This window comes from Malaclemys terrapin, chromosome 16, assembly GCF_027887155.1.
Source record: "Malaclemys terrapin pileata isolate rMalTer1 chromosome 16, rMalTer1.hap1, whole genome shotgun sequence".
Classification (NCBI taxonomy): domain Eukaryota; kingdom Metazoa; phylum Chordata; order Testudines; family Emydidae; genus Malaclemys; species Malaclemys terrapin.
This window is the reverse complement of record NC_071520.1, coordinates 12,484,053-12,499,591: the sequence shown is the minus strand read 5'-3', so window position 1 is coordinate 12,499,591 and position 15,539 is coordinate 12,484,053. Positions and strand designations below refer to the sequence as shown.

Below are 15,539 nucleotides of genomic sequence, written 5' to 3'. Positions count from 1 at the left end.
CTCACTCTGAAGCATCCCAAAGCACTTCCCAAATACTGGGATATCTTTAAATACAACCATCTCTGGGGCAGAACGCAGCAGCTTGCTACACAAGAGCTTACGCTCCTATGATGCGATGCCTCCGGGTGGGTCTTTGGCAGAGAGGACTGAACCTGGGACCTCCGGATCTAAAAGCAGGAGCCTCTGCTGCCTGCTGCAGAAGTTTTTCGCAAGCCGTAGCTGCCTCATAAACCCCTGTGAGATCCAGCCTCTAGAGGGAGCTAGCGAGTAACCCTAAGTGCAGGCTGCAACAGGAAGTGAAGACGACCACCTGAAACTGCAGGGGGAATGAAGGGAGGCAGAGTTAAATGACCCCAGCTGGAATTTGTCCAGGATGCCACAGTTCGCACCCCTGCTTTTAGGAAGGTAGCCAGGCAGTATTTAACTCCCCGAAGTGATGAGGATTTTGGCTCTGTCTCCTCTGAAGGACAATGCTACACTGTACAATGTTCCCTGTACGGGCCGCAGAGTTGCTGAGTTAGGTGCAGCTGTATGCACGGAACTAGCGTTCTGCCAAGTCCACTGCTCTGAATATAGGGTGCGAAGCCCTGGAAAATGGGGTGTGAAGCGGGAAAATCCTCACCCTCCAAGCTGCTTCTTGAGCTTGGCGCACAGGAACAGGTCAGTGAAAAGAAAGACGTGGCGCAGCTTCCGAGCCCCCTCTACCAGCTCCACCATGAAACTGTCCTTCAAGAGCTGCCGGTGCTGTCAGAAACAGGAGACACAGGTCTAGTTAGGACGGGAGGGGTCGGTCGCTGAGCCAAGGCACTGTGGCTCCTCGTCAATACCTCGGGTAAGATAAACCTCCCTAGCACCAGCCCAAAGCTTGATCCTCATGTGACCCATCACTGGTGGAACATGGCAAACCTGCCCCACCCATTGCTCTCTCCAGGACTTTCTGTTCCAAGGGAGACCCTCTCTGTGTGCCTGTCCGAAGTGGGGCCTCAGAAATGGACGGTCAGTTGAGGCGTCTCATTAATTGGCCTGCATGTTTACTTCTTTCTCCACTCGTGCTCTCTCCTTGTTCATGCCCTTCCTTGGGGCTTCCCTCAGACCCACTAAGGATGCATACTTAGCACAGAGGGCCATCCCAGTGACTTGGCTCGGGCCATCCCCTCTCTTGCTAATCCTGGCCACTGAGTTAACTCTTTGCGGTCTGGTCCCTTCCTGCTGCTCTCTCCACCACTGGCAGGACGTGCATAATCAGAGAAAGTGGCTGAATGTTGGGTTTTAGTTTTTAACTGGAGTCAAATCTCCACCTCTCCAGCTGGTGAACTGCCAGCTGGCTTGAGGCAAATACTTCTGAGAGCTGCACAGAGCGCAGTTACCCACCGCCTGGTGCAAATGCTGGATGGCTCACCCAGACTCTCCAGGCTCAGCCTCTCTTTCCAGTCACTCTTGACTTTCCAAGCATTTTCTTTGGGGGCTGAAACTTCACCTGCCAGCTCTCACTCAAAGGAACCCCGCTGGAAACATCAAGCAAAATCCTTTCAGCTGCTTTAATTTATGGCGAGTCATTGACAGACCATTACCACGCACACAGGGCTTGCCAGCAGCCTTCATCAGCAAGGCATTCCACCGTTCACTAGCAGAGGGCAGCATACTCCGCTTCACCAGGTAAGCTTTCGCATCTAGCTGCAGCCACGCTGCAGAACTACCAAATCCAGACCATGAAACACCCTCCTCTCCACGCCGTACCTGTTTGTACACAGCAGCTGCTAAATATTCCTGCTGCTTCCCTATTCCAACAAGTACTGCTAAGGGACCTATATTTGCTTAGAAAAACTAGCAAATCCACCAGCAGTCCCTAATCAGCCAGTAGTTGAACAGCCCCATCTGGATGTGTTTTTCCTATGTATTTACTTAAAGCCTTTTTCTATTCCCTATAAAATTTCCCCCAAACATGAGACACTGATCAGACCTCAGAATTAGTATGGAGCATAGCTCGGATGCCTTTATGCCCCTCAGAAGACAGGCTCCTAGTTTCAAGGGTCTGAATGAGTCCTTGGGCCAAGTGGTTTGTTTCAGACATGACGACTGTCCCACTTTTCCTCCCCTTGGGCCTCTCCTTCGGTGTGGGGCTCTGAAGTATCATTCAAGCAAAACTAGGCAGTAGTCATCAGCAAGCTACTGCAAAGTTTCAAGCCCAGTTCCGTGCTCAGACCTCCCGCCCCCAGAATCAATGGCAGTCTGAACGTGAGCTAGGGGAGGTGAAATCTTGCAGAGCGTTCCAAATTGGGCTTCGGGGATTCTCAATTTGGGGGCAAGTGTGATCCTCACAAAAGTGGAAATCTTCTAGCACTGCCTTGATCCAAGTACCGAGCAGGCTTCTCTGCCCAGTTCTGCCAATGCACCCAATCCTGACCTACATCACCCCTGTTACTCCGGTGTTGGGTCCACACACCTAGATACTATGGTGATCGGTGCTCCAGCAATAACTTTTATGCCTAGGTATTCTGGTGATAGCTCTGCCAATGTTATTCAATCCTAATGGAGTCCTCCCTCCCCCCGGCTGTTTTACTATCTGCTCCTTCCATCATCCTCCCCCCCCCACAGCTTTATCAGTGTACCCTGCTCCTGAGCTACCAGATCTCTACTATTTCAGTACCAGGCTCTCACATGCAAAAATTGCCAATTCCCAAGCTGTGCTATGTTTTGACTGGGAAATGGATGAGACTGAAACATCCAAACAGTTACTTGTAACCAAATCAGAGTTTAAACCTAAGTCTGCGACTGTAACGCCCTGTGCATTAACTTATTGTTCTCCTCAACACCCCCAGAACACTCTCAATGTAGAGGACACATCTGTAGGCATGTTCATACCCACCCACCCACTACCTTTACATTATAGGAGCGTAAAGACGACATGGTGGGGAATACAAGGCAGAGTGATGAAGCACAAGGAGCAGTTCTTGTTTCCACGTTCACAGTCAGAGCATCATACATTTTCCAGTATAAACCAACACATTGCACAAGGCTGCACTAAAGCCTCTTCTGGGTGCTAAAGAGCAGGAATCAGTCGCAGGGATGCTTGCCAATCCCAAATGTCACTGCAATTCTGTGATCACTAGCAGCAAATGTTCCACCCCGTCAGTGGTGTAACCCTGTTCCCTGACAGATCACGGTACCATTTCCGGACAAGATCCTGGGGAGCAAGGGAATCCAGTGGTGAGTCAGGCTCGGAAAGGCCTGTGGATGTGTCGATGTTTATTTTTAGGAGGGCGTGAGCCTCCTCAATCCTCCCTGGGTTTGGAGAGCATGCCTGCCTGCATTAATGTCTCTGCTACTGATGTGTGCTCATTTCCCGCCCCCAAGGACTAGAGAGCGACCTGCAGCCCAGATATGGAACCAGGAGTGCCTGGGCAGAAACAAAGGATAGGCCTTGTCAAGAGCAAACCCCCACCTTCCACAGCTGGGAAGGAGTCAATTTGAGAGAGAGAGAAATGAGGCAGAAAAAATGGTATTTTTCAGCAATCCAGAACTCTAATTTAATGTTTTTAGAGCTGATGAATATTTATTATGATGCAAATCAACTCTGCTCCTCTGAGGCGTGTGAACAGCTGCTTGTTGCCAGCCAAATCTCTGCTCACCATCCTTAGGTGTAAATATGTTCTCACAGGTCAATCCCATTTGTTACGCAGCTGCAATTCTGGGGTGCAATGCTGATCCTCCATTCCTTCCCCCAGCCCACGAGGGTCTCGTGGCACAGTCCTGCCCTAGGGGAGGCTGCTGCTGTGCCCCCGTGGCAGGCCGGGGATGAGAGGGTTAACAAGGTCCCGACTATTTGCTCGGTAGCCAGGCACTCTTTGAAGCCGATGGGGAGCTGGAGCAGGGCCAGTCTGCAACCTCTATCCCTCGCTGATGGAAACCATGTCTCTAAATCCCAGTCTGAAGACAAAGGGGACAGGCCACAGTGGCTGCTGGGTCAAAGGCAGCTCTGGCCCAAAGAGCTGCCCATTCAAGGCAAGACTCCCATCCTGCTGAGACGCTGCTGGCTTAGGGAGAAAGTTTCCTTCTTACAGGGGCCTCAGATGAGGCCATTCCTGGTCACTGCCAGTGCACCCCCTTCGGAGAAATTCAGCGATGCCAGCAAGTAGCCTAATGCTTGGTCCTTGCACAGACTCACGGGAGCTGTTCAAGAATTAATCTGTTCTGCTTGGCTCTGGCTCAGTTTCATCTCCCCTCTGGATCGGTCAGTGCTCTGATACCTAGGCTGAGGGTCAGAACCGAAGAGTCTCCACAGGCCTGGACTACCTGGGCCATGGCTCCAAATACAACCAGGGACTGCAGCCAATGGAGTGCAGAGGGTCCCCACCTGCCACCCATAACATCACAAGAGTGTGAGGGAGGGGGTAGGTGCAGGCAAAGGCAGTGATCAGAGGGGACTGAGAGTGTGAATATTCTCACATGCTATTGGGATTCCAGATCCACCTACTGCCCCTGACCCCACTCAGGGCATCCATTCCCAAGAGCCTCAGCCACAGGGGCCACCTGCATAGCCCCTGCCTGTAAACATCCAGGCAGGCTCTTCCGAGTAGCAGGTTCCCACTTGCTCAGAAAAGTTCCATGTCCAAAATTCCCCATCAACCCAAACAGGAAGTTCAGTACTGCCATAGGCAGAGCCCTGCTGTGATGCTGAGAGCCACCATCCTGTCAGCCTGTGATGCTGTTCCTGAGGCAATGCTGATCTATGCTGAGTTTATCTGATCCAACACTTGGGGGATAAGTCATCCCGATACTCGAGATAAGACGCTAGCATGAGGCACCGAAATGACTCCTACAGAGGTGGGATTTCTCAGGAAAGGAGGCCGGCTGGGGAGTCTGGCAGAGGATGTATTCTAGTCAGGCATAGGAAGTCAGGGAAGGGGGCGGAGGGGATGTATTCCAGTCAGCAACGAGGAGGAAAAAATTTACCAAGCCTCACAGAGGGGGGGGATTTTCTTTCCTCTTCTGCTCTATTAACAGTCCTGACTCATGAGCCTACCAGAGACATGTCCCTGCAAGGGGGACCCAGGGAGCTATCTCCACAGGAGATGACCCAAGGAGCTTCCAGCTCCTGTGGGCGAGGGGCAGAGGGGTGGGGGGAAAGGAAGCCGGGAGAGTGGCTTTGTGGAGCAGGCTGGGATCTCGCTCTCCATAGCAGGGTGCTTGCTGAGCCTGAGCTGGGGGGTGGATTTATCTGCCCGCTTCTCCTGGAACGTGACAAGACGTGGTAGAATAGGTGCACATCAGGCTGCTGATCACTGATTGGGGCGACGACGGGGATTTTCCAGTAGGGAGCTGCTGGGGTCACATCCTTTGCTGCGATGACTCATCTGGCTGGGAGGGTTCAGCAGGTCAGAGGGAAACAATAAAAGGATTTCCCAACCAGCTGACTACAGGCTTCTTTGTGAGGGAGCAAAGGGTACCTCTCCCCAAGAGTCGGTCAGCACGTGCCCAATCTCCCGATCCCGCCACAGGAGAAGTCAGCACGTCCCTCCGACGTTCCCAGCACCTGTCTGCACAGGCCCAGGGTTCACACACTGCCTCAGCCATCCTTCCTGGGCAGAGAAGACAGATTCCAACGAGGAGCCTGCTAGACAGAATCTGCTGCACCAGTGACTGGCTACAGGCTGCCCCAGTGCAGGGGAGCGAAAGGCCCCGGGAGCATGCCCCACAGTTCTGCAGTCAGACAGTCACGCCTCGCAGACGTGACCCCATCAGCCCCCTAATACACAGAGACTGTTCACTTCCTCTTCAGAGTCCTCACCATCCCGGCCACTGAGCCAGCACCCCATAGACCTTGGCAACTCACACCGTACAAAGGGACCCCAGCAGCTCAAACCCTGACTCCAGGCTACTGGTGCCCTAGGTCAGGATGTCTCCAAGTCAGCAACACGGGTCCCCCATTCTTTTCCCTCCCCATTTCTCTTTTGCCCATCAACCTCCTATTTAGCTAGCTCCTTCACTGGCATCCTTTTGGGGGCCCTATGTTAACAACAGACTTCTGGGCCATAGGGTGTTTTGGGCTGTTTGCTGCATGACTCTCCTGTCAGAGTTACTGTACCCACCCCACTTATCCAGCTTATTCCTCCTGGCCTGACTGAGGAATGGCAACACAATCACCAGTGTATAGAAAATGTAAGAGAAGAGCCTCTCCCACCATCCAAATACCCTGGGGGAGCGTATGGGCTATAGACACATTCAGGTGGGCTTAATGCCAGAGTGGTGACTGAGCATCCAGCACACACACTTCCATCAGTGACACCCTAAGATGAGACTCACTCCTGCCAGGACAGTGCAGTACTGCCATGCAAGAGCCCAGGCTGGGTCCTGGCATCTGCTCCAGCCTTACCTCACAGGCCTTCTCTTCCCTCTGCATATCTAGCACCTGCCTCCTCCCTTTTCTGTCGGTCTCTCACTGCTTTGGGCGCAAGAGCCTTCCCCTCTGCAGCTCCTGCCACCTGGAACAGCCTCCCTGCGTTTCCTGCCTCTTCATCTCTTCTCTCCCTTGCCTTTGAGTTTCTCAGCCAGCCTCACAACTGCCTGCACCTTCCTTTATTCATTGCATCATGTTTTCACTGGTTGCCGTCTCTAGTGCCGTGCACTGTTGTGTATTATTTAACTCCAGAGAGCGAGGCAGGTTACCTGTTTGTCAGATGCACGATGCAAAGTAAAACTTGTAATAGCTGTTCATCTGGATTTAAGATCTGCAAAGGGCTGTCTGCCTGTCAGAGCTGAGGAGGAGGTGTATCCTGGGTGGTGACGGCAGAAGACTGCAGCGCGTGTGGGTGAGAGTTACAGGAAAGACTGGAACATGTGTGATGCAGGAGGAGGAGGAGGATGGTAAAGCACAAAAGGATGGATACTGGCACAGGTCATTGAGAAAGAGGTGGTTTGGTTTTCTGCAGAATGTAGGAGGAGAATGATTCCTGTGTGTGATGCAAGAGCAGCATGACAGGACATCAGGGTCATCTGCTGAGGAATTAATGGGCTTCTCTTAATAGTCTAACAGCCTTTTGTTTTCCAAAGTGACTGACAGTGGGAGCTATAGGGCTTCAGCCAGGAGACAGAGTGTGAAATCCAAAACCGTATTTCTGAGCACACTGCTGCAGACAGCATCTGCCCAGGGCCACTAGAAGCAGCAAGCCCCAGGCCCCAAGATGTCCGAGACCAGCCCACAAACCCAGTGACGCTCCAGTTCACACCCTTGCCCGTTTCCTTTTGTAAACAGTCCCCTATTGTTCTCTCTTTCCCTACCTCAAACTCTCCCTCATGCGATTGTAGCCTAAACCCAATGATGCTTTGTCACTCAGAGGTCACCTGGCTGATCTCTCAGAGGCAATTCACGGTCAGATGCATTTACCAACTAACTTCAGAAATATGGAGATTGCAGTCCACAAGCAGGCTTGACCGTCTCAGATATGATGGAGAAAAACATGAGACTGACTGGGACCCCCCCGCAGTGGGAATCTGCCTCTCTCCCCCTAAGGGGCTCAATGCTTTTAGCAGTTCCATTAATTCCTGCTTTACAAGCAAAGGCAGAACTGGATAGGGAACAGCAGAGGGGGAAGTTTCAGCATTAAGCTCTTGCTCAGAAAGGAGACATCAATTCCTCCAACCAGCCATTCTCACACCGGCTGCAGCTAGGAACCTCTGGGAAAGCTGCACCAGAGTGTTGCCAAACCAGCCACCCCACTGGAGGCTGTGCAGGATCGCTGGGTATAACCGTAGGGACTGGTCCTTCTGGAGCGCTTGGGGATTTTTCCCCTCAAAAGACCCCCTATAACTGAAACAAAGAAAATGAATGGTGGAGGGTGAAGAGTTGGCTGTGAGCAAACGAGGCCCAGGCTTGGAGCTGCAGTGGGGCCACGTGCACAAGACCAGAAGGAATCTGAACTTCTCACATGCCCTAAATCAGGAGGCTTCATGGCACTCAGGGACACCCCAGTGAGCTCTTTACTACTACTTGGCGAATTACTGAAGTGGGCACTTAGGGAAGGATCAATCAGAAACACTAACAAGCAGGAAGGAGAAAAGAGGTTGAGAGGAAGGGAGGCAGGCATTTCCACGTTCCTTGGCAGGGGAGATTCTGGGGCTAAGATATGTCTCCAGAAGTATAACATTCCATCCAGGTTACTGTTCCTTCGCAGGGGAATGTCCCCCCACGATAGGTGCAGTGGTTATCTCCTTCTGCCATCCTACGGACCAAATCCTAGACACTGCATCTTTCCCCACAAGTCCATGGGTTGTATGCTGCCGAGACAAGCGACTCAATTCCCCACAACAGGCTAGAGAAGAACCCCAGAGCCACACCCTGGCCTTGACAGAGCCCCATTTCTTCTGGCTTTTGTTGTAAGTAGCATCCTGCCCACGTCCCTGAAGCATTCAGAAAGTGGTGTAACTCTGCCCCCCTCCTTACGTCCGGGACCCGCCAGGCCCAGACACTCGTGGAGCCACAGGCTGCCTCAGGATCATGCCTCCCACTTCAATTCCCATCGAAAGATCGAATGCACAGATCACAAAGGGAACAGGGCTGAATCTGCAGCTCTCCCTTGCCCTGTCAGCATTGCTGTATTGCACAGTAAGCGGAGATACGGCAGAGAAGGGGGACAGGTAATATCAATGGCCTTGAGAGCATCGTGCTGGGCTGTCCTTGCCACGCCATAAAGGTCACAGCACATCCTGGTTTAGGCATGGACTGGGAAGTGTCTGGGGCAAGATACTGGAGTTACTTTATGGAATATTCCAGTGGCTAGGATGGGAGGGAAAAAGCTCCTCTGTGGTGAACAAACCTTGCTTTCCTCATTGTGTGCAGGATGCAGCCAAGTGCCTTGTAGCAAATGAAAGCACCTAAAGCAGCAGATCAATAACCTTGGGGGAGGGTGTGTGTGTGGAAGGTTGTGCACACACACACACACACACACACACACACACACACACACACTTACACTCTTAGAAGCCTGTCACTAGGGAGATTAACCACTGGCTGCTTTCACCAATTCAAAGCAATCCAGCAAAAGCAAGCGGCAGCGAGAGGCAGGCAAAGGGGATTTACATCCTCCCTGCACTGTGCTCACCAAAGGGGAAAACCACTCCACATTAAAGATGGGGATTGGGAGCCTTTTGCTGGCTGGAAAAAGAAAAGGAGAAAAAGAGCCCTTTATATGCACGCTAACAACTGAGGTCGGCACCTGAGCACTGTGTGAGAGGAGGAGGCTGGAGCTACAGCAACTAGCCCGCTTTTCCCCCACCCCCCCACCCCAAAAAGGAATCTCCAATGGGAGGGAGGTAAATAATGAATAAAAGCCATCAAAGCAAGCTGGCTATTCATTAAAATAAAAAATGCATTATGCATTGAGAGCCGTCAATTAGGACATGCAAACGGCATGCTATCCCATCACCCCAGGGAGGGCACAGACAAGGGAAGCAGAAGGAAAGGCTAAGCCAGAGATTTACACACAGAGACAAAACCCAGCTCTGATCCCAACCTGGAAGGGCTGTTGGTGGTGGGGAGCGGGGCTTGTTAACTCTTTAGGAAGATCGTGCACAAATCCTTCATTCATGAATGGCTGGGAGTCCACTCCTTTGCAGGCAGTTGGATCACAATTTCTAACCATGGAAATGGTGAAAACTCCCCATTCTGGACGAGCTTCGGGGAAGAAGGTGGTGCCCTGCCCCTCGTAGAGGCAGGGCCCTTGGTGCAGAAAAGCCAAAGGAACCAGCTAGCATTCGACTCCCAGAGGGAAAGGAAATTAAAGGGCAACACCGAGAAAGATCTGGAATAAGCATCATTCTTCACCTCTGCTTGGAACAGATTGTGAGCAGAGTAGGTGCATGCGAGTGAGAGAGAGTAATGGATGCCCTCCATCGCACAGGAAAACCTGTTTTCAGCCCGGATCCTGCTGTCCCTGCCACAAGAGTAAACACGGAGTAACCACCTGAAGTCAGTATTTTCACCACAGCGTAACGGGAACAGGAGCAGCCCTGCTGAGCCCACTCTTAAACACCCCATTTTCTCACTTTTTAAGTGATGACAAATCCACAGCTCACCAGAGACCATAACAACTTCAGAGTAACAGCCGTGTTAGTCTGTATCTGCAAAAAGAAGAACAGGAGTACTTGTGGCACCTTAGAGACTAACAAATTTATTTGAGCATAAGCTTTCGTGGACTACAGCCCACTTCTTCGGATGCATATAGAATGGAACATATATTGAGGAGCTATATATACACACATACAGAGAGCATAAACAGGTGGGAGTTGTCTTACCAACTCTGAGAGGCCAATTAATTAAGAGAAAAAAAACTTTTGAAGTGATAATCAAGCTAGCCCAGTACAGACAGTTTGATAATAAGTGTGAGAATACTTACAAGGGGAGATAGAGTCAATGTTTGTAATGGCTCAGCCATTCCCAGTCCTTATTCAAACCGGAGTTGATTGTGTCAAGTTTGCATATCAATTCTAGCTCAGCAGTCTCTCTTTGGAGTCTGTTTTTGAAGTTTTTCTGTTGTAATATAGCCACCCGCTATAATTCATTAATTCTTTTGCGAAGAGACTGTCCGGTTTGGCCAATGTACATGGCAGAGGGGCATTGCTGGCACATGATGGCATATATCACATTGGTAGATGTGCAGGTGAACGAGCCCCTGATGGTATGGCTGATGTGATTAGGTCCTATGATGATGTCACTTGAATAGATATGTGGACAGAGTTGGCATCGGGGTTTGTTACAAGGATAGGTTCCTGGGTTAGTGGTTTTGTTCAGTGATGTGTGGTTGCTGGTGAGTATTTGCTTTAGGTTGGGGGGTTGTCTGTAAGCGAGGACAGGTCTGTCTCCCAAGATCTGTGAGAGTAAAGGATCATCTTTCAGGATAGGTTGTAGATCTCTGATGATGCGCTGGAGAGGTTTTAGTTGGGGGCTGAAGGTGACAGCTAGTGGTGTTCTGTTATTTTCTTTGTTGGGCCTGTCTTGTAGGAGGTGACTTCTGGGTACTCGTCTGGCTCTGTCAATCTGTTTTTTCACTTCAGCAGGTGGGTATTGTAGTTTTAAGAATGCTTGATAGAGATCTTGTAGGTGCTTGTCTCTATCCGAGGGATTGCAGCAAATGCGGTTATATCTTAGAGCTTGGCTGTAGACAATGGATCGTGTGGTGCCAGAGCCAGACGAGTACCCAGAAGTCACCCAGAATTAATGGACACAAATCTGACATCAGGAATCAAAATACTCAAAAACCAGTGGGAGAACACTTTAACCTGTCTGGTCATTCAGTGACAGACCTGCGGGTGGCTATATTACAACAGAAAAACTTCAAAAACAGACTCCAACGAGAGACTGCTGAGCTAGAATTGATATGCAAACTTGACACAATCAACTCCGGTTTGAATAAGGACTGGGAATGGCTGAGCCATTACAAACATTGACTCTATCTCCCCTTGTAAGTATTCTCACACTTCTTATCAAACTGTCTGTACTGGGCTAGCTTGATTATCACTTCAAAAGTTTTTTTTCTCTTAATTAATTGGCCTCTCAGAGTTGGTAAGACAACTCCCACCTGTTTATGCTCTCTGTATGTGTGTATATATAGCTCCTCAATATATGTTCCATTCTATATGCATCCGAAGAAGTGGGCTGTAGTCCACGAAAGCTTATGCTCTAATAAATTTGTTAGTCTCTAAGGTGCCTCAAGTACTCCTGTTCTTCTTTTTGCATAACAACTTCATTCCCGCTGCCCCGGCTCCTGTCACTTCATTAGGATTCCACGGGACACTGCAAAGCCTGCATCCCTCATTGAGATGCTAACAGACGACCTGAGACTACAGAGCACTCCCTCTCCTGCGACAGGGGCATTCCAGCCTGCGATACTTGCTATGACTCAATCAGCATCCACTTTAATGAGGCCTTCTTCTGTCTCCAAGGCCCTGGCCACTCTCATGTGTGTACTTCCATCCCATCCTGCTACTGCCTGGCCCCTACAGTCTCCGCACATCTCAAAACAAGCCCAAAAGCAGGAGGTAAATGGGGGAATTTCTGCTCAATGCTGAGGAACAATGCACTCTGGGCCGTCTGAGTACCCCAGTCCCATTTTGCATCTGCCAGGGTCAGTGAAACATACAGTAATAACCCCAGGAATGTGTATGTTTATAGGGCTGGGGGACTTTTCACTGGAATGTCTTCAAGGGGATCCCTGGTTCCAGTTGTAGTCCTCTTGGGCTCTACAGATTACAGGGCACAGCTCTGACATGACAGCAACTTCAGCTGCAATTCCTCTACCACAAAGGTACTGTCGCTGCTTCTCTTGATTCCGCTCTTTCACCCAAGCTCTCCCACCCCATTTTATCCAAGCTTCTCCCCCAACCCAACTATCTCCTCCAACACTCCTCATCAGTCCTGGCTGTTACTGAGCAGGAGGGACCAAATTCATCCCTACCAAAACCACACTGGAGTTACCCTAGAGATGGATCTGCCCCAGGAACTCAGGGAGCCACACAGAGCCCTACCACTGCACAAGTCTGTCTCCATTATAAACTGTCCTGTCTGTGGGTGAGGAGGGGACAGAGCCCAGCACTTCTGGGCCCCAATCCAATTCCCACAGAGGTTAATGTGGGGGCTTTTAACGGACTTTAATGAACACTGGATTGGCCCCTAGACAGATGACCAACCCTAAGCTTTCTACCTCAAGGGGTCTCTCTCATCCCATTTTGATTCCTTCCTACTTCTCTTTACATTCTAGTTGAGAAATGGCTCTGATTTTCCACCTCTTTGCCCTCACACAGTGAGTCTCTGTCTACTGGACACTGGGGCTGTAACTTGTACTTCTCCACTGTACCTTGGGTCCTGACACCTTTTGGGGATACTTTAAGAGACAGAAATCACAGTACCAACTCCTAGCATCATTCAGTGACCAGCCTGCCCCTCTCTCGCTCTTCACAGCAGATAGCTATAGCACACCCCCAGGTGAGATTTCCCTCTTGCCCAAGACTATAGGCTTCTAGAAGATGCAGAAAATGCATTTCATTCTGAATATACAGATTTAGGTGAACATCCTGCCAAGTTTGTGCCTGAGAGGGGATGTAAAGGTCATGAGTGCTGGAAAATGCCCTACTAATCTTCCATTATTCCAGCAGCTGCCTTCCTTCCTTCTGAACCATAGGCCCTTATTCAGTTTGCACACCGAATACTAGCGAGAACTCTCCCTGAATCGGGCTAGCACACGCTATGCACGCTGCAGCAAGAGGAGCTGGGATTCTAGTCACACTTCCCCTGTGGTAGCTCCAGATAGCCTTCTGACCAGAATGTGCAGCGAGCCACACCACGTCCTGGGGAACCCAAGGACTGTGCATAAACTGTGTCTCAGCAACACAGGAACTAGTAGCATGGACTTTAAGAAAATCTACAAGCAGGTATCAACCTCTCACAGAATGAAGGGATAGCCTAGGGGAGTGAACACTGGACTGGGAGCCAGGAATTCTTGAGTACTTTGGGTGTCAGCACGACTCCGCACAGAGTATTAAGCTTAGCTAGCATGCTAGAGTTCTACACCAAAAGGAGGCATAAGTCCTCCGGTATCCCTGCATTCGCTGTAACCTTCAGAAGGCTAGGGTACTCTCCTAATTTCCAGCCCCTCCCAGAGAAAGGCAGAACTAGTGTTTAGAAATAGATCTGGTCACTAGAGGATGGGGACTCACCTCTCCCTTCTTGACAGTCATAGATTGTCTGCGGGGTGTGATCTCCTCGTTGATACTGGACAAGAAGTTCTGAGAGATGCGCAGAGCATCCTGCAGGAGCGGGTGGTCGGGGTGGCTTGCTGGAGTGTGTTTCAGTAAATCCTACCACCAAGAGCACAAAGAAGGGACAAGAATAAGGAACGGCGCCCACCAGAACAGCGAGCCATACGCTCTGGCAGCCCAGTTATTGGAACCCTTGGGACAGGTGGCTCTGGACTCTTGTTATAGTTAGGGGCACGGCTGCAGATGACTGTCCCATCCCACTGCAGCTGTGGAGTCTAACCTCGCCTGCTAACCCCGCTGGGGACATGTCACTGGTTCCATACATGGAATTATTCTCCACCAGAAACTTCAAATTGCTCCTCTGCATATAAAGACAAGACACACCCATGCAGAGCGAATTAGTTTCCCCAGTCCTGTCTGTGCAGGAAAGGCTGGAGGGAAGAGAAAGTGGGGACAGCGTCTGCGCTCTTATAATTGCCATTTAAACACACAAGCTACTTACATGAAGAACAAGTGTGCTGCGTGTCACTCGATCCACTGGCTTGTACAGCAGAGCTGTGGACAGAAAGCAGCAGAGGGATAAGAAAGGCAGCCATCTAAAAACAGAGTGCCCTACAGAGCACACTGAGCCATGCGACCAAACATACAGGCACACATTAGTACAGAGGAAACATCCTGCAATTCTCTTCTCCACAGTTAATGAGCTACAGAGTCAATAAAACACACAAGTGTGTGGAGAGAAGCAGTCAGCAGCCACACTGCACACACACCCCCTCTACAAACATTCCCCCCTCCGCACACACAGCTCATTACTGCGAATGCAAACATTCAAAACACACTGCACAAACACAGAGAGACACACAAACACAACCTACTGCACACCCCAAGCGACACGCAGCTGAGGGAGAGTGAATGGTGAGCTCACTGAATGGCACAGAACACTCCCAGCAGGGCACTCTGATTAACCTCTTACATCCTACAGCTTTAGATCTTCATGGCTGACCCTGCAACTGAGCGCCGTGCCTAGCCGCACTCTCTAGAGCCATTCCCCTTCAGCGCCTCTCCTAATCTTGCCAGGAAGGTCTCTGAAGAGTGATCAAGGCACCAACTCCCCTCCCAAGCTCAGCCTGGCATCTCTAAGGTGCTCCCAAATCCAGCCATCCATGAGGCTGTGCCCTAAACAAGTCTGGAAGCTCCTTAGAGCAGGGACGATCTCTTGCTATGTGTATGTACGGGGCCTAGTACAATGGGCCCTGATCTCAGCTGGGATCTGTAGCACCACTGTAGTACAAATAATAATTCCTTGTATGATGTTGTTTGTGCTACTATTAGGCAATATATGCTCTTCAAAGATCATGGCTATTCTGTGAATGGTCCACTGTTGCCCAAGGGAACGACTAGCCAGTAAGATTAATGGAGGCTTCCTGCGCAGACGTGCAGCTTTCTAGGCAAGTGCTCTGCTAATGAGCAAAAGGGAGCTGCTTCCCGGGGAAAGCAAGCAGAGTCACCATAACCCACCAGCATTTAGAAAGCAAAAGGACCATGGAAGGTGGGGCTGGGGAATGGTTATTCCACAATATATCTACCCTCCATCCACGGCAACAATAGACAGCTCCACTCCCACCCCTCCAAGCACTGACAAACCAGAGTCTCCTCCACACAGAACACTCACTTTCCAAGGAGTTTTTGGTTGTCTGATCTTTTGAGTCCTTTGTATTTCTGGCCTTGAGATTCTAAAAGAAAAAGAAAATCTGTGTAGGAGACTGATCATCACCCAGAAACGCCACCCT

The 15,539-nt window shown here is 50.4% G+C and overlaps 1 protein-coding gene across 1 annotated transcript in view; it reads right to left on the bottom strand.

The window, feature by feature from the left end:
- The window catches only part of BCR (BCR activator of RhoGEF and GTPase), a 135,870-nt gene that overhangs the window by 38,108 nt on the left and 82,223 nt on the right, over positions 1-15,539 (bottom strand). The window contains exons 6-9 of the mRNA XM_054006142.1: positions 15,422-15,482; positions 14,252-14,304; positions 13,708-13,848; positions 623-744 (exon numbers count right to left, since the gene is read on the bottom strand). Of these exons, the coding sequence (XP_053862117.1) occupies positions 623-744; positions 13,708-13,848; positions 14,252-14,304; positions 15,422-15,482 (377 nt within the window). The remainder of the gene's footprint in view (positions 1-622; positions 745-13,707; positions 13,849-14,251; positions 14,305-15,421; positions 15,483-15,539) is intronic.